General features: G+C 38.9%; 1 protein-coding gene across 1 annotated transcript in view; it reads left to right on the top strand.

The window, feature by feature from the left end:
* The window catches only part of LOC130550439 (protein timeless homolog), an 82,422-nt gene that overhangs the window by 33,416 nt on the left and 28,889 nt on the right, over positions 1–20,117 (top strand). The window contains exons 11-13 of the mRNA XM_057327916.1: positions 16,929–17,077; positions 17,184–17,388; positions 17,466–17,534. Coding sequence (XP_057183899.1) covers positions 16,929–17,077; positions 17,184–17,388; positions 17,466–17,534 — 423 coding nt within the window. The remainder of the gene's footprint in view (positions 1–16,928; positions 17,078–17,183; positions 17,389–17,465; positions 17,535–20,117) is intronic.

The raw sequence follows: 20,117 nt of genomic DNA, 5'->3' as shown, positions 1-20,117 counted from the left end.
AAGATACATATGAAGTAGAGGTGCACCGACAGAAGATCGTCTTGGAATCGGCAAGATGTGAGGTCAGTCTCACGTCTTGCCGATTCCAAGACGATCTTCTGTTGCCAATAACATCACAGTTGTCAGTACATGCAAAGCCACAAGTAAACGTGTGTGCGCGCAGCCTATCTTTCATGGCTCGTATCTGGGTCCACCGTACCGCGAGTCTCCGCTGACTGACACACATCTCTCATATCCGATGTACTGTTTTTGACTGTCTAGTAGTTCATCTTTCGTTACTCCTTCTACTTTGGGTATGTACTACATTCTATTATAACCATTAGTTCCACAAAACATTCTATTGTGTTTTGGGCAAAGATCAATTGTTTTTTCAGCAGGGGTACCATGTTGAATTGCTTGGAATCATATTTTTCCATTGCATTGTGTTGTATCGAATCGGATCGCACTGCATTGTATTAGGGATGAATTGGATCGGAAGCTGCTTCACATTAGAGATGCACCGATTTCAATTTCCTTGGCCGATTCAGGCTTTTGATTTTTTATAAGTGAAACCTGCAGATTCCTATTTTTGCCGATTTCGATTTTCTATCCTAAAACTACAATCGACAGTATATATAGAACCATATTTACTTTTCTTCAATGCGCATTTATTCATAATACATTTGATTTTCATAGAATAAATTATTGAACATTACAATTTCCCCAAAGCATTTCTTCAAACTGCATTAAATTACAGGACCTTCTCTCGCCTAAACATTTCTTAAATTGAAGTACTGTGTGACTGAAAAGAACTATAAATAATAAAATGTAACTAAACATGTCTCTTAAGTGACCTTCTCTTTTGTACTCATCACACAAAACTATGGATAAAATAGTACTTCAACTTTATTCTTGTCTGTTTCTGTTTATGAAACTAATATTGGTTTATTTTATTTTTTCTAAAATGTAAAATAAGGGGTCTTTATCTTTGGTCTATAGTATTAAAAGAAGTGGGTTGGTTAATTTTAGCTACAACTTCATTAAAAAGTCTTAATCTTATGAATTGTAGGATACTCTAAAGATTTATATATATTTGCATTTTTTTTAGTAAAGAACTGAATCAGATATATATCACATATATACTGTAGGTTAATTTATTGGTTTTTAAAAAATATTTTCTACTTAATTTTACCTACAAATTACCATAGATTTAATGTAAGACAAGCAATCGAGTTGAATGGAATTTACTTTTGTTTTGCCCAGAGTGAACGACTTCAATGCGAGTTTAGCATGTGTAAGAATTTAGCATCACTGTTAGGAATTAGGGTTGTAACGATTCACTCAGCTCACGATGCGATGCGAGTCACGATTCTGATCTCACGATGCGATTTATTCACGATTTATTTTTACAAAATGAGTTGAAACAAATTAGAAATGAACAACTTCCCTTGCATTATTTCTTAAATGCTTCACGTTTCTTTGTATAATAAAATAATGTTTTATTTCAAATAACAAAACTAAACTGCAATTTTATAACAAATTAATAATAGAAAAAGTCTCTTTAATATAAACAAACTAATACTGTCTGAGCTTTTCTTGGATTTTTTGCATTTAAGAAAATCAGCATGTCCACGTGTAGGTTTGCAGTGAAAATGGCGGCCCCTGCTGTTCAAAAAATGTATTGCGATTCAGTTCACACCTCAACTGATTTGAATCGTCACTCATTATAACCGATTTTCAACCGGCTCACGGTGAATTGTTACATCCCTAATAGGAATTGTATTGGTTTTAATGGAAACTGTAGTGTCTACTGGTATGTGATGGATTTTAACTCAACTCTCAACTCAACTTTATTTATATAGCGCTTTTTACAATTTTCATTGTTACAAAGCAGCTGTACATAAGACATACTGACTATCAGCAAAACAATTAAAGTTGTACCTGTAAAAACAAGAAAAAGTTGAAAACACAGAAGACAGACCTACCCATATACAAAACACTCCACACACACAATATGCACACGTACTAACACACATAGACACACACACGGACGCGCACGCACACACACACGTACACAAACAAGTACGCGCACAGACACGCACGCGCACACACACATGCTCCGTGAGAGCACACATTTAAGATAAAGGAGAGAGAAGCACAGGTCAAATATAACAGACTATAAATTCCTATATGCAATATTAAGTAAGTAAAACTTTAAAATTCTAAAGCAGCCCCCCCCGGCCAGGCAAACAGTATGCAAATGGTGGCGAGGAACCCAAAACTCTAATCGAGAAAAAAAACCTCAGGAGAACCCAGGCCCAACCAGGGGATTCCAGTTCCCCTCTGGCAAAAGCTGCTGCCTCTGCACAAGCTACAGAGAGCTTGCGCAACAAGGTTAAATAAAATAAATAAACTTACTAATAAGGTAAATTATAGTTTAAGATTATCATTAATAATCTAATAGCATTTGAAATTTTGTGGTGAAGACGTGTCAGGTGACCGTGTCCTTATTTATCCAGCTCTATCATCTCAGCTCTTGTCAGGTCACCGCTTCCCATTCTCCGCTCTACCATCAGGTCAGGCCATGAACTGCATCCTGCTCGCTGTGCTAACTTTGGAACAATGAGACAAGACTGGCTGAGAGTAGAGTGCTGTTCTGCACTCTTTGATGCAACAAGTACATCAGTTGTGTTTTTGGTTCCGGTTGATCTAACTAATGCAGCCTAAACCCTCTGAAGATTTATATTATGGAAGTGTATTGTATGCAAGATTAAAGAGATGCGTCTTTAGTCTAGATTTAAACTGACAGAGTGTGTCTGCCTCCCGCACAGTGCAGGGAAGACTATTCCAAAGTTTAGGCGCTAGATAGGAAAAGGATCTACCACCTGCACTTGATTTTGAAATTCTAGGTATTACCAACTGACAGGACGCCTGAGAGCGTAATGCTCGTGAAGGACTGTAATACAAAAGGAGTTCATTCAAGTACTGAGGAGCTAAACCATGTAGGGCTTTATAGGTAATAAGCAAGATTTTAAAGTTAACGCGATGCTTTATAGGTAACCAGTGCAAGGTTGACAGAACCGGGCTAATATGTTCATACTTTTTTGTACGTGTAAGAACTCGAGCTGCCGTGTTTTGGACCAGTTGGAGTTTTTGTAATAAGCCTGCAGGGCATCCACCTAACAGTGCATTACAGTAGTCTAGACTTGATGTCACTGAACATTTTAATTCCACCTTCTCGGTAACGCTAGACAAAGTTGCTCCACTACGTTTAAAGAAGATTAAATATGGCAGCCCCACACCGTGGTATAATGAACACACTCAGGCTCTAAAGAAAGCTGCCCGAAAAATGGAGCGCAACTTTAAGAAAACTAAATTAGAGGTATTTCGTACAGCATGGAAGGATAGTATTCGAAAATACAGGAAAGCCCTAATAACTTCTAGATCCGCCTACTTTTCATCACTAATAGAAGAAAACCAGCACAACCCTAGGTTTTCATTTAACACGGTGGCTAAATTAACAAAAAATAAATCGTCAGTGACTTCTGATCCTGTATATCAGCATAGCAGTGATGAATTTATGAACTACTTCACATATAAAATCCAAGATATTAGAGAAAAAATTATAACAATGCAATCAGAAGTGAAACCCGCTGAACAAACTAACTACAGCGCCCTTAAGGAGAAAATGCAATTATTTTATACCGTAGATCAAGATGAGCTGTCTAAAATTATTAGATCATCTAAATCAACAACATGCATACTAGACCCTATACCTACAAATCTACTGAAAGAGATGCTCCCAGAAATTATAGATCCTCTTCTTGGTATTATTAACTCATCTCTGACATTAGGACATGTGCCTAAAGCATATAAGGTGGCTGTTATAAGGCCCCTTGTCAAAAAACCCCAACTCGACCCTAGAGAACTAAGGAACTACAGGCCTATATCGAATCTACCTTTCATATCTAAAGTTCTGGAAAAAGTAGTTTCAACTCAATTATGCTCCTTCCTCCAAAGGAATGACATCAATGAAGAATTCCAGTCTGGATTTAGAGCATGTCACAGTACAGAGACTGCTTTGATCAGAGTTACAAATGATCTGCTATTGGCGTCTGACCGAGGTTGTATCTCGTTATTGGTGCTGCTAGACCTTAGTGCTGCATTCGATACCATTGACCACAGCACACTCCTACATAGACTCGAAAATTATGTCGGCATTAAGGGAATAGCTTTGAAATGGTTTAAATCTTATTTATCCGACCGTTTTCAATTTGTAGCAATAAACAATGAGGTGTCACGCAAATCGCAAGTCCAGTACGGTGTACCACAGGGCTCAGTCTTAGGGCCTCTGCTCTTCGCATTATACATGCTACCTCTAGGAGATATAATAAAGCGACACGGAGTTAGCTTTCACTGTTATGCTGATGATACTCAACTTTATATTTCCTCGAAGCCTCATGAAACACAGCAGTTCCATCGAATAATGGAATGCATAGTCGATATAAAAAACTGGATGAGTAACAACTTTTTATTACTGAACTCGGACAAAACGGAAGTGTTACTTATTGGACCGAAAACTGCTATAAGTAACAACCAAGAATACTGTTTAACTATTGACGGATGTTCCATAAAACCCTCGTCGTCAGCAAAGAATCTTGGCGTTCTATTCGATAGTAATCTGTCATTTGAGAGCCACGTCGCCAACACCTGTAAAATTGCGTTTTTCCATCTTAAGAATATATCTAAACTACGTCATATGCTGTCAATCTCAGATGCAGAGAAGTTAATTCATGCATTCATGACATCAAGACTAGATTACTGTAATGCACTGTTAGGTGGTTGCCCTGCAGGCTTATTACAAAAACTCCAATTGGTCCAAAACGCGGCAGCTCGAGTTCTTACACGTACAAAAAAGTATGAACATATTAGCCCGGTTCTGTCAACCTTGCACTGGTTACCTATAAAGCATCGCGTTAACTTTAAAATCTTGCTTATTACCTATAAAGCCTTACATGGTTTAGCTCCTCAGTACTTGAATGAACTCCTTTTGTATTACAGTCCTTCACGTGCATTACGCTCTCAGGCGTCCTGTCAGTTGGTAATACCTAGAATTTCAAAATCAAGTGCAGGTGGTAGATCCTTTTCCTATCTAGCGCCTAAACTTTGGAATAGTCTTCCCTGCACTGTCCGGGAGGCAGACACACTCTGTCAGTTTAAATCTAGACTAAAGACGCATCTTTTTAATCTTGCATACACTACTCTTCCATAATATAAATCTTCAGAGGGTTTAGGCTGCATTAGTTAGATCAACCGGAACCAAAAACACAACTGATGTACTTGTTGCATCAAAGAGTACAGAACAGTACTCTACTCTCAGCCAGTCTTGTCTCATTGTTCCAAGGTTACCACAGCGAGCAGGATGCAGTTCATGGCCTGACCTGATGGTAGAGCGGAGAATGGGAAGTGGGGACCTGACAAGAGCTGAGATGATAGAGCTGGATAAAGAAGGACGCGGTCTCTTGACATGTCTTCACCACAAAATTTCAAATGCTATTAGATTATTAATGATAATCTTAAACTATAATTTATTTTATTATTAAGTTTATTTATTTTATTTAGCCTTGTTGTGCAAGTTCTCTGGAGCTTGTGCAGAGGCAGCAGCTTTTGCCAGAGGGGAACTGGAATCCCCTGGTTGGGCCTGGGTTCTCCTGAGGTTTTTTTTCTCGATTAGAGTTTTGGGTTCCTCGCCACCGTTTGCATACTGTTTTTGCACTATCTGCCTGACCGGGGGGGCTGCTTTAGAATCTTAAAGTTTTACTTAATTAATATTGCATATAGGAATTTATTATCTGTTATATTTGACCTGTGCTTCTCTCTCCTTTATCCTAAATGTGTGCTCTCACTGAGCGTGTGTGTGTGTGCATACTTGTCTGTGTACGTACGTGTGTGTGTGTGTGTGTGTGTGTGTGTGTGTGTGTGTCTCTGTGTCTGTGTGTGTTGGTGCGTGTGCGTGTTGTGTGTGTGGAGTGTTTTGTGTGTGGGTGTGTCTGTCTTCTGTGTTTTCAACCTTTTCTTGTTTTTGCAGGTACAACTTTGATTGTTTTACTTGTAGTCAATGTGTCTCATGTACAGCTGCTTTGTAACAATGAAAATTGTAAAAGCGCCATATAAATAAAGTTGAGTTGAGAGTAGAGTTGAGTTGAGTCATGAATGCATGAATTAACTTCTCTGCATCTGACATAGACAGCATATGACGTAGTTCAGATATATTCTTAAAATGGAAAAACGCAATTTTACAGGTGTTGGCGATGTGGCTCTCAAATGACAGACTACTATCGAATAGAACGCCAAGATTCTTTGCTGATGACAAGGGTTTTATGGAACATCCGTCAATAGTTAAGCAGTATTCTTGGTTGTTACTTATAGCAGTTTTCGGTCCAATAAGTAACACTTCTGTTTTGTCCGAGTTCAGTAATAAAAAGCTGTTACTCATCCAGTTTTTTATATCGACTATGCATTCCATTATTCGATGGATCTGCTGTGTTTCATGAGGCTTCGAGGGAATATAAAGTTGAGTATCATCAGCATAACATTGAAAGCTAACTCCGTGTCGCTTTATTATATCTCCTAGAGGTAGCATGTATAATGCGAAGAGCAGACGCCCTAAGACTGAGCCCTGTTGTACACCGTACTGGACTTGCGATTTGCGTGACACCTCATTGTTTATTGCTACAAATTGAAAACGGTCGGATAAATAAGATGTAAACCATTTCAAAGCTATTCCTTTAATGCCGACGTAATTTTCGAGTCTGTGTAGGAGTGTGCTGTGGTCAATGGTATCGAATGCAGCACTAAGGTCTAGCAGCACCAATAACTAGATACAACCTCGGTCAGACGCCAATAGCAGATCATTTGTAACTCTGATCAAAGCAGTCTCTGTACTGTGACATGCTCTAAATCCAGACTGGAATTGTTCATTGATGTCATTCCTTTGGAGGAAGGAGCATAATTGAGTTGAAACTACTTTTTCATTACCATATATGCCATTACCATATCCTTGTTCCATGCGGCAGGGTTCATGTAACTTTTGGGGTTCATTATGTCACTAACCCGAGAGGAAGCGTGTTTTAGTCCCATTTATTCATTGTAGTCCTTAAAAAGCAATTTCTGTTAATGAAAATATCTCCCTTTGCCGTGAACTTTGAGCATGGTAACCTTGCAGATGTTGTTTATGCTTAAACAGCCACATTACACACTAACTAAAGTTAAAACAGCAAAACCCATAGTCCATAGGTTCCATGCCTTTTAAAGTTCAAAATACAGAGAGAGGCAACATAACATACAGCCCTGCTACACAGGCCAAACTGTTATAGCACAAGTAACCTATAAAATGTGTGTTGTCATCTTTAAAAGAACACAAGTGCAGGTCATCACATAAATAGGCAGGTAACTGACAAAGGTAACCCGCCATAGTCTATTTTGTTCCGCCACAGTTTTAAAACGAGACACTTTTTTTTCTTATAACAACAAATATTGTTGAATTCTGCACCATTGTTTGGTTGATGTGCCATTGTTCACAGCTAGACGAAATTCGCCTCCCTCTCTGTTGGTTCAGTGCAATGTGCGCAGCACACACACAAACACTACTGAACTACTTTTTCAGCTTTCGCGGTTCAAATGCAGACACGCGCACTTGATCTTTCGGCGCTATATCCTCTGATATCCATATTTAGTGCCAAACGCACTTCGTTTAACCCGTTCCACATCGCTCCGATCGTACTTCAAGCTAGAGCCCTGCACAGGCCTCAAATGTAAGCTCTGGCCCGGCCCATGTCCGACAGCTTATCTCAGCCCGAGTCCGATTGAAGCCTGTGTTTTTTTACACAGGCTGTTGCAGCAATTAAAATAGTTCAGTTTTGGTTTTAATGGCAAATTATTTAAATTTCGTTTCTTTATTAAGTTCATTTAGCCTAATGGTTAGAGAGTCGGACTCGTGACCAGAAGGTTGCCGGTTCGATTCCCAGGGCCGGCGGGTAACAACTGAGGTGCCCTTGAGCAAGGCACCTTACCCCTACTTGCTCCCCGGGCGCTGCAGTGATAGCTGCCCACTGCTCCGGGGGTACGTGTGTTCACTACTCTCTGGATGGGTTAAATGCAGAGGTCACATTTCGTTGCCTTGTACCTTCGTACATGTGCAATGACAATAAATTGAATCTAAATCTAAAATCTAAAAAATTTAGAAAAATGTTTGGAGTATTTTTTGTTTGTTGCTCAGCCAGGTGCAGAACGCATAGTCTGATTGCTAACTGCGCTGGAGCGCGTATTTGAATTAATGATGCAGCTGCTGCGTTCAGTGTAAGCAGAACAAGTGTCGCAGCAAAGATCAGAAGCAGGTGTCAGATTTTATTCATCATGTGAGGAGAGTGAAGTGAGCTGACTGACAAGACTATGGCGGAGGCTTTTCTGTCAAAGAACATGTAGTAGAATATGTAAGCACTGTCGTCAAGAGCCGGTTACGTTTTAATTTTCTTTTTGTTCTAATTTTAAAAAAATGGTGCTTTGCCGTTTATTTTACATAAAATTACTCGTTTTGTTAATATAGGCAACTTATTTAATGTAAAGGTTTTAAATTTTCCTTTATTTATTTTTTGCTTGATGTGTGTTGTGATTATTCGTTTTTTTAAAGGCAACTTGTATAACGTTAAGGTTGGGCAATGGGCAAATGGGCAATTGTACCTCATAAAATAGCCATTTTGCATGACACTTGGAGAATGAAGTAATACAGATATACAATTTTCTTTTATCTCAGCTTTCGTGTTGTGTCCCACAGTGACTTTGAAATGCACCCTGCCTGCCACATTACTGAAACATGCGCGTACTGATTGTCTGATGCTACACATTATCGGTTATGATGTAGTAAATAAAGTTCAGTTTCTTTGCATCTTGCCTACATCTTGGATGGCCAGAAGGAGAGTTAATTAACAGTAACTCACTAAAATTTCTCTGTCATTTTTACTGTATTCTAATGTTGCTGTCTTGAATATTCATGTGTGGTCTGTGATGATTGCCACAGAGATTTTTGCATCTTACGCCTATTTCGCCTAGCATATAAACACATTAACCCACCTTCAGTCGGTTTATTGAAAGGCACGTGTGTAATGTAATGTGACAGGAGTGCATCCTTACTGTGAATTTAAAATGCATCCAGAGTGAGTGAGGAAGAAATATACTGCAAACTCTTTCTTGACCCCCCAAAAACATGTTCTCTTAGAAGCTGAAGTGTATCATTTAAAATGCTCCATCTGCACCTGCATAAGAGGATTATACATCCCCCCTGAATAAACAATAGAACCCTGCCCAAAATACCATAGAAAATGTCATGGATTTTGGTAATTGAATTGGTTTTAATGGAAACTATAATGGTCTAATATTTATTGGTACGTGATGAATTCTATTGGGGGGAATAATGCCCAAAACACACTACAAAAATGAGTTTTATGACGGTTTTAATGAAAAAAGTTTGTTAAAGGGGTGGTGCAACGGTGTGTCATGCATTCTGACTTCTTTACAATGTTAAACGTGCTGTCTTCTCATGCTTAACATGGTCAACTTGTCAAAAAATGAGTTGGGCGTATTAAGTAGTATTTCTGTGCTCGATACACTCCCCCAGCGATCGTACAGGTTTTGGAAAGTTTTTTTTCAAACATATAAAACTGTTTCGTAACAATTTTTCTTAGTTCTTAGGAAAAGCACGCCCACGCGGCAGCAATGAGAGTAGGAGAAGGAGCATGCGCAGATGTCACTTTCACTTGTGTGCAGGAGAGAGAGAGAGAGAGAGAGAGAGAGAGAGAGAGAGAGAGCATACGTTCGCGAAGTTCAGGTGTTTGTTTGTTCACTGCATTTGGGTGATGAATGTTATATAAACAATCGATAAAATGCTGGATTTGGAGATCGTTTGAAACTGATATATGGAGCTGTCCCAGCGCTATAAGATGCCAGACATGAACCACGTGCGGTGAGTGAAACAGATGTCTGTGTTTTGTTGGCAATGGGTGCGCACGTGATTTAGTTCAGCCTACCCCGCCCCCCGCACGCGCCGTATGCTTTCGGAAATAATCGTACAGCTGTAGCTGTCTTTTATAAACGTGTTTAAACTAAATACTCTTCGAAGATACGAAGTATGCAATACTACTCAAGATTAATATGATAATCGTATAATCGTATGATGAATAGTATTTCAATGGGAACCATTTGAATTTCTTTGATGGGTTCTATTGTGTTTCTTTTCTTTCCAGCTGGGGTAGCCTATATTTATCTTAAATAAATAATGTAATTGATCAGTCTTTAGAATCATTAGTTATTATTAGAACATCATTATTTGAAAATCTACAGTATATGGAGTTGTATACAAATAAATTGTATAATTGTAATGTTTAATGGTATGGTGTTGTTGTACTGACTTGGTTCCCTGTATAGTTTTTACATCATTAGTTGCATTTTTCCTTAAGAAAAAAACCTTTTTTACATTTACATGTATGCATTTAGCAGAATTTTGGTAACAAATTGCAAGCTTTTAAATCATACTGTTAAATGTGTCAATGCCCTGGTTTCTGCAAGACTTATTTCTTGGTGCCCCAAGGGGTGGCATGGCCAACACTGTATAAACTCTGGCCACCCCTGTGGGCACCCCATAATTTTGCAGTGGGCACTGTTTATTTTAAATTCATAATGTAAATTTACAATAGTTTATGAAGTGATAGAAAATCAAATGCAGCACCCACTGTAGCCATAAAAAAGATTGTAGATTGATATGGCGCCACATGAGTAGCTGTTTCACTGCCCTCCACATCCTGTCGTTGACTGCACTGTGCAACAAGCAGTGCTTATTCAATTACAGGACAGGATCTGCACTTTTTGGAAGATGACAATGGCAAGTAAGCCATACAATAGTGACTTGTAGTGAAGACCGGAAAGTTGGGGCTGTTGAATAGTTTTTAAAATGCAGTGCGATGAGCAGAGCTTGCACGTCTCTCTCTCTCTCTCTCTCTCTCTCTCTCTCTCTCTCTCTCTCTCTCTCTCTCTCTCTCTCTCAAACTTTCAAAAATAACACGTTCTGAAATGAGAAAATGCAGCTTTTACCCAAAACAAAATGCTCTATGATAACATTGCATCACCCAGGAATCGAACCCACACCCTGACAGATTCTAGGCTTGTGCCTTAGCAAGTTATACCACTCAGTTGACATGCTTTATTGAGGCTGCTGAAGAAGTCTTCCAGAGGTGCAAGCATTAATTTGGTCTAATCACAGAAAAGCAAAAATAACAAATACAATACACGTGGAAACAGATAGCATAAATGACAATGATCTCAAGATTAAGAGATTGTATAATAATGTACCACATGTTAAATACAGCCAATTTAGTGTACTGTGAGCAAAACACAATGTCACAAGCAAAGTGTTAAAATCTAGATTCTTTCAGTGTTCAGATTAGTCTTCTCTTCGTCTTAGACCAATGTTGTGAGACAATGACTTCAACAGAGCTCTGGGAGCGAGAGACACAGACACAAAAGTGTGGTTACATCAAGCTCATTTATTTCCTCAAAAGCAGCATGTTATATAGAGCACATCAGAACACACAGGAAACTGCCTCATGCAATCAGATGGCTGGGTTTCATCTTAAGCAAATAAAGCAACGCTGTCATATATTACATTAAGACTGTCTTATGCACCGAAGTATATAATGCCTAAAAGCATATATCAGGAATCAATGACCCTTAAGGGGTGTCCATTCGTGTGGGGAACTAAATAATCTAACACACAGTTAACTTTGAAGAGGCATGTCTCAAAAACATTCCCACAAAATAAAAAAGTTTGTCATCTCTGTGCACCTCGGCCCAAAGATTATACAAGCAGAATTTTGGGAAAAAATATACTATTTTGTTTTACAATAATTAATGAACAGAATCTTAGCAAATGACAATGAGACAACAGTGGAATCAGCACAAACCAGGGAAAATAATGACAGCGAAAAAAAATTTTTTAATTATGAACTTAAGAATGCTAGGTGGCACTGTCTTACTTTCAGAACACTAATTCAATATGTGTACCAAATTAGGTGCAGTTATGTCATATCATTCAGAAACTATGCCATGTGTGACAAATTCAAAATGGCAGACAGGCCATTAATTTAGTCATGAATGAAACATAATCATCCATTGCGGTGTGACGGAAGGAATCTTTAGACACCAAGATCTTGGTGTGATTTTCTCACAAATATTTCAAAAGTTACGAGCAAAGATAGCAATATTTCAAATCTTGTGTCCCATATGTGGCGCTATTCCCAAATTTGGCACGGACCCCCAGACCAAGGTCTCGGTGAAGCGTCCAAGATAAACCTCAGATCCAATTTTGGGTCAGCTTTGTTGAATTTGCGAAGTCATAACTTTTGAAAAAATACATATATCAAAATTTTGTTCAGTTAGCTTTGTGCGGCTAAGTCCAAAGATCTACTGAGCCAAATGTTAGAGGAATAGCCGCATAGAAATGGAATACTGTACCTTTCAAAATGGCCGCTACTGTAATGGGTGGAGTCTTCATGCAAGACATGGAATTTGATGCGCATGATGAGTGTAATGAGATAACAAACCATTAACTACGACTTTTGCCTCAATAAACTCCTAATTTCATGCTTATTAATAGTTAGCAAGGTAGTTGTTAAGTTTATTGGGTAGGATAAGGGATGTAGAATATGGTCATACAGAATATGTGCTTTATAAGTACTAATAGACAGGCCAAAATGCTAATAATAGGCATGCTAATAAGCAACTAGTTAATGGTGAGAATTGGTCCCTATCCTAAAATGTTACCAAACTTTTGTACATCAAAGCGTTCAAAAGTTATAACCATTTGAAAAGTAAAATTTAACTGATGGTTGCGCTATAGAGTTAGTGCTAGAGACCCCAAATTTGGTCAGATGACTATAGAGGACCACCACTTCAAATGTGCCAAACTTCATATTTTTCCTATCTATAGGGCTACAGGGGGCCCTAATTATGTTGGATTGTCAACCCACATGACATAGTCATCATGGTTAAAGGTGCCATTCCCTGTGATGCCAATTTTCAAACTTTACTTAGTGTGTAATGTTGGTGTTAGAGCATAAATAATATCTGCTAAATGATAAAGTTCAATACCAAGCGAGATCTTGTCTTTAACAGAATTCGCTTTTCAAGGACTACAGACCTTTACTTCCAGGGTCACAGTTCCGAGTTTTTAAATAACCTCCGCCCACAGGAATATGCCAAAAAAGGGGTGAGGCCTTCCTTAGAGGAGATGAAGAGCCGCTGGAGTAGTGTTTGGTTACCATTGTAAACATTTGACTGAGCTATGCGCTTAACCCTTTTTTTTCATAACTACTGTTCTTTTTTGTGTTTTCAGGGCTCTAGACTAACTTTTTGCACTGGTGCACCTAATTTTTTTTCTAGGTGCACCAGCACAAAAGTTAGGTGCACCCAAATTTTTGACCGCATCGCATTTAACACCGCAGTTTTACAAGTTCAGCTTTTTTTATCGCTGTCCATATAGGCAATATTGACTTGTAAATGATTAACTAACAATCTGGTCAGCATAAAGTTCTTTATTTGAAGCACAATTCTACAAGAAAGCAAGGCTCTAGACCAGTGGTTCCCAAACTTTTTACAATGGCGTACCCCCCCAGGGATTTACCATAATTTTGCGTACCCCCTTTGCGTCTCAAACATTTTTTTATTTGCATTTTAAATACATGTCATTTTCTTTTATCAAACAATAAATGATATATGACTCATATATAAATAAATACTCACTGCTTAATGAGATGGATGTGCTTGAAATGACTTGCATAACTCTGTGATGTTTGGTTGTATCGGAGAAAGTCTGAGTCTCAAATCATTCTCTATGCAGAGTCTGTGTCGATATTTGTTCTTTATGTGGGCAAGTGCTGAAAACCCACTCTCGCAAAGATACTTTGTGGAGAAGGGCAGTAATGATTTCAAAGCGTGATCGGCTAAGGCAGGATACTCTGCATGCAAAGCTATCCAGAAGTCTGTCAGTAATTTTTGTGTGAAGTCACATGCGGTACGTAAAGACGTACGCTTACGCATGAGTGGACGCATGTTTTTTGATTGGATGTCATGAATTTGACCTTTTATGGCACTACGTGAATACTATTTTGCTGTGTGTACACTAGAGAGAGCACGTCTTTATATTTAGCTTGTGAGAAAAACATGCCTGTTTGATTGTCAGGTGCGTTATAATTAAGTAAACAGTAGATTTCAGGATTTTGTTCACGTACCCTCTCCGTCACCTGGCGTACCCCAGTTTGGAAACCACTGCTCTAGACTAAAGGTCTTTGCACATACGGTCCGAAATTTTCATATGCGTTTTTTCGTATTTGCCTCTCGTTTGTATGGTGTCTCTGAATTGTTATAAAAGGCCACTCAAAATGCTTGCTACGGATGCGAAAATGCAGAAAATCTAACCCGGTCCGAATTTTTTTATGACGGACGAAAATATCGGAGGCAGTGTGTAAATGTGATTGACACAACGTGAGGTCGTATTCATTTTTTAACTTGCGGAAATTTCGGACGCAAATTTCGGACTCAATGTGCAATGGGCTTAACACTTGAGAGAGGTGGCACTGGTGCTACAAAGTTATTTAGTTGGTGGCACCTGCCCTTAATTTGATAGCACCAGAGTCGTGGGGTGAGGTAAGAAAAAATAATCACTATAACTTCATTAAAATGTACTTAATACATTAATAAATCAATTAGAAATAATACAAATTACTGTTTATGATCAAATTATTTTTATTGTATATGTAAACTCTCTTTCAACACTTTACCATATTTAAAGCACAACAAATAAAGGAAAAAAGTAGCTTTACGAAAGATGTAAAGCTACTTTTTTCCTTTATTTGTTGTGAACAACTCCTATAAGAGAACACAATTCCTTTAATATCAGTGAGTGTTTTTGGGCCTGTCCTTTGTTGTTTGATGAACATTATAAACTGAGATCTTTATTATGCTGCTGCCCCTTTAAGAGCTCGCGCAATATACTGGAACACACGTTTTGTTTCCCAACTGTTTGGTAACTAAACTGAATACCTTTACAAGGTTTCTTGTTAATATGGGAATTTTGACATTATTTTGTGTTTATATTTTTGTGTATATGTTTATATTTTTTGTGTTTATGTGTTTCAGAGTAAGAAGGTGTGAAAGAGAACTCTGATTAATATTTTGTGCTCTGACTCTCTGGGCGCGTGCATATCTCAAACAACCCGCGAGACCTGAAGGCTTTTAGTGATTATTCTTCATGAAAGCTGCATTGATACACGTTTGGCTTCTATCAATAGCGACTTACAAATATATAGTATTTAGCGTGATGTGTAACGTTTTGTATGCTTTGCAGTATTGTTAAGTGCTTAAAGTTTAAACACATGTTTCCTGCATTAGCTTCACATGCATAAAAAAAATTCGCAACACATTTCGTTATCTTTGCTGTTTTGTACCTTAGCCGGGGAAATTCTTGTATTCTGCATATTTATTTCAGTTGCAAGATTGAGCGCTTCACTCGTCTGCTCTTTCGGTCCTTCGTCTTTTACCCTTGAATTACGTCTTTGGGGCGGGGGCACTGATAGATAAGTGAATGGTTGAAGGAAGGGAGACGAAAATGAGTGACTGAATGTGTTGCTTGCGCAATATAACATTTCTGCGCATTAAATTTATAATATGCAAAAATTATATATTGATCAGTTTGGCACCGGTGCGGCCATTAAGAAAAACTTGTCGCACTGGCAGGAAAAATAGTTGCAAAATGAGACCATTTAGTCACAGTCTAGCATTGTAATATTGGTTATGATTTTCGGACGGATCAGGCCTTAACTTAACATTCTTAACGAAAAAGTTGTCAATCGTTCTTTTCATCTTCTCTCATCATCCGCGGCTACATCCACTCTGTTTATCTGAAGGGCCTAGGCTACTCACCTCTCTCTGTCTGACTGCAGCACACACATTTTCAAACGTACACGCACGTACAGGAATATTTGACCATGGCCAATCAGAGGGGGGTCCGCCCTTCACTATCTCTGATTGGTTTAGACCACGATATGGGCCTAATGTGTCTGTTGTTGAATCACAGGGAGACTTTCGTGGAGAGATTTTTCCCCTCGAATGGCTGGTCGCACTGGTGCGACCTCAGACCTCGCACCATTGAGAAATTAGGTTGCACGTGCGACCAAATTGGACGCACTCTGGAGCTCTGGTTTTATTGATATTGTCTTACATTACTTCTGATGTACGGTGACCTTGAGTGGTTTGAAAGGCACCTTAAATCAAATGTATTATTATTATTATTATTAATAATAATTACTTTCACTTTCATCACAGTCCTACAGCTGGTAATAAGAATTCAGCTACACACATTCTAAGATAACCAACGGTCAAATAACAGACTTTAACATCGGCTGTGAAAGCTGTTCTGTGTATTACACTGATATTGTGTGTGTGTGCACATACCTCTAAAAGCCTATGAAACATCTTCAGACACACGCTCTAAGCGGGGAACCAATCATGACAGACTGGGTCAGCTTGACCAATCAGAGCGTTTCGGAAGTAGGGACTTTACAGAAACCAGAAAATCTGATCGTTTTGTGAGAAGAGGGACAACGGTGAACAATAGACTTGAAATATGTGACATAAAAAGCATTTTTTGAAACCAAAAAACATCAAAGCTTCGAAAACTGCCAAAGAACGGCACCTTTAATAATACTACGGTTACTGACACTGGGCTATTTACAAAATTATGACTTTCAAACAGTATAATTTTTGTACATCAAGCAAAACTAGAAAAATCAAGTCATGAAAATGCAATTGGTCTATCGATTTAAGATTTTCTGATCTATCCACAGATGTGTTGGGGAACATTTTAAAGCACATCACAGCCAAACGTTCAAGGGCTCGTGTAGTAGACAAGATCCTCAGTATGGGTCTTGTGTCCGACCGAAGGGACCTTTACAAGAAAAGAAAACGCAATGCTCCTGAGAAGAGTACAGGAATGGTTTGTCAATCAACATATCGAACAATTCAGAGTTGATGTCTCAAAAACAAAACCATGTGGATAAAAAGTAATTATAAATTTTACAAGTTCACTTTCCATCTGTCAGACGGAAGAAGAATTCTTTGGCCTGACAGGAGAGTCTCAGGAGTTGGATCTTGACCAAGATGAGGAAGAGGATAATTCTGAGGAAGAACTGGACAGTGAGGAACATATCGGTGTCTCATCTAGTAAAGAACAGAAGAGCAGATCTGAAGGCATTCTGGAGAGAAATCCAAATCTGAGAAGCATAGCTCAGGCCTTACGACAACAAGGTACTTGAACAGACATGGTCTTAAGGGTTGTTTGTGACTGAAGGCTGAGATGATCATTGATAGTTGTGTTTTTACAGGTCTGTCAGGCCCTGTCCTGTGGCTACAGAATTCACTTAACAGAACTGCAGATGACCGTGAGGAGGATGGTGAGAATATCCCTGTTTTTCTTTTCTGTATGATGCAATCTCGTCACCTTCCAGCTAAATTTGCCGTTTAGGAATCAAAACGGGTCATTATTGTGATTCGTCTAGAATCTTGTGTTTTTAAAAATGCTGGGGGAGAGTCTTTCATAAGGATCACTGTGAATGAAACAGGAATACTGCCCATCTTCTGTGGGTAACCATGCCAAACCTCTAGTCAATTTGTCAGATTGTGTTTCACAAATTGTCTTCCCTCAATTTGCTGCAGAAAATTTCTGTAATCTGTGCAGATGTAGCGCACAATTTATGTGAAGAGTTAGCAAAAACGGATAACTCTGTTTTTATTAATCTTCATAAATGGGGAAAAAAATGTTTTTTTTGTTGCATTCCAAGTAATATCCTTTAAACCAGTGTTTCTCAACGGGGGCGGTGCCGCCCCCCAGTGGGTGTTCAGAGAACGTCGGGGGGCGATGGAAGCAAGATCTTTGAAAGGGGGGCGTTCAGGTGTTCTTTGGGGGCGTTTGGAAATTTGCACCAAATATTCAATTCAATTGTATTTATATAGCACTTTTCACAATGTGCATTGTTCCAAAGCAGCTTTACAGGAGAAAATAAGACAAACTGAAAAACACAAAAAAAGGTAAAACACCGCACAGTGCAGTGTTTATAGAACAAGCAAGATTATTATAGTAAATAATATCTAATAAATGCAGTCTCTCTGTGGTTTATTTAGCATATTATGCATTAAGTGAATGCTTGGCTGAAAAGATGTGTCTTTAATCTAGATTTAAATTGGGAGAGTGTGTCTGACCCTCGAATAGTATCGGGAAGGCTATTCCAGAGTTTAGGTGCTACGTATGAGAAAGCTCTACCCCCTTTGGTGGATTTAGTTATTCTAGGTGTTATCAAAAGTCCGGAGTTTTGAGATCTTAGAGAGCGTGATGGGTTGTAGTGTGGTAGAAGCTCTGTTATGTAAGTAGGGGCTAAACCGTTTAAGGCTTTATAAGTGATTAAAAGAACTTAATGGGTAACCAGTGAAGGGATGATAACATTGGGGTTATGTGATCGTATTTTCTGGACCTGGTTAGAACTCTGGCAGCTGCATTCTGAACTAACTGTAGTTTGTTTATTGATGATGCAGGACAACCACCAAGTAGTGCATTACAGTAGTCAAGTCTTGAGGTCACAAATGCATGAATAAGCTTTTCTGCGTCAGCTGTCACGAGTAGTGCGTGGAAGAACCCAAATGCAGGCAGGCGTGAAGGGGTTAACAAAACAAGACTTTAATAATGAAAACAAAAACCCTCGATGGGGGACAAACACAATAACCAAAAAGCTTTTCAAAAAAGACAAAGAAAAACTTCCCACTATGGGGCAAAACAGAAACTAAGACTAAAGAATAAACCAAACTTACAGACAGGGCAAGAACTCGGGGAACAGGTAGACAAAACGCATGAGACACAGCACAAGGTACAGGGTTCACAAACACAGCACAAAACGCAATCCACGAACAACAAGACAATGAAACATGAGGGCTATTTTAAAGGGGAAGACAAACGAAGGATAACGACACAGGGCAGGTGAGGGTAATCAGACACGGCCGGGAAACAATACAGGAAACGAGAGGGGCGGGGCCAATGACGAGACACTAGAGAGAACGCATATTATTGTCAAAAGGACAATAATATGTTTCTCTCCACACATAACCAAAGGCTTTGTCATGGCTCTGCCACAGGACCAAGAAAAACATGACTAATAGAGGCAGAGCCATGACAGTCAGCAACACATAAAATATTTTGTAATTTGGCAACATTTCTAAGGNAGCGAAGTCTGTTGATCATGAGCGAAGGCTCCGAAGAACAAAAGGTGAATGAATGAGGCACGCCGTCTACCCGGGGGCGGAGTCCGGCATGCAAATTTAATTCGTCAATTTCATTAGCCTTTTCTAAGAAGTCGGAAGCGATTGGTTCTCAGGGACGAACCCCATCTGTTGGCTCGACACAACGACAGAAAGGGAACCATTGTTTCCTTTATGTTGGCTACTGTGTATAGACCCCCTGGTCCCTACACTGATTTTCTGAAAGAGTTCGCGGACTTCTTATCGAACCTATTGGTTAACGTTGATAAAGTATTAATTGTCTGAGATTTTAATATCCACATAGATAGTGCTAACGATGCATTAGCAGTGGCGTTTACAGAGCTACTACACTCTTTTGGAGTAACACAACACATCAATGGACCCACTCATCAATTTAATCATACACTAGGCTTGATTATATCTCATGGAACTGATCTAACCAATATAGATATTATACCTCAAAGCGACGATGTCACCGATCACTATCTTATAACATGTACACTGCGCACTGCAGAAACCAGCCGTTTAACTCGTTATCGACAGGGTAGAACAATTACCTCGACTACTTAAGATAGTTTCGCAAAGAGCTTGCCAGATCTTACTCCTTTAATAACCATACCAATAAATACAGAATCGCTCGATGACATGACCAGCAAATTGTGCACTATTTTTTCTAATACATTAGAAGCTGTCACACCTATGAAATCAAAAAAGATTAATGAGAAAAACGT

This window comes from Triplophysa rosa, unplaced genomic scaffold (genome assembly GCF_024868665.1).
Source record: "Triplophysa rosa unplaced genomic scaffold, Trosa_1v2 scaffold324_ERROPOS109529, whole genome shotgun sequence".
NCBI classification, from domain to species: domain Eukaryota; kingdom Metazoa; phylum Chordata; class Actinopteri; order Cypriniformes; family Nemacheilidae; genus Triplophysa; species Triplophysa rosa.
Note: the sequence above shows the minus strand (reverse complement) of the source record. Positions and strands in the feature narration are given on the sequence as shown.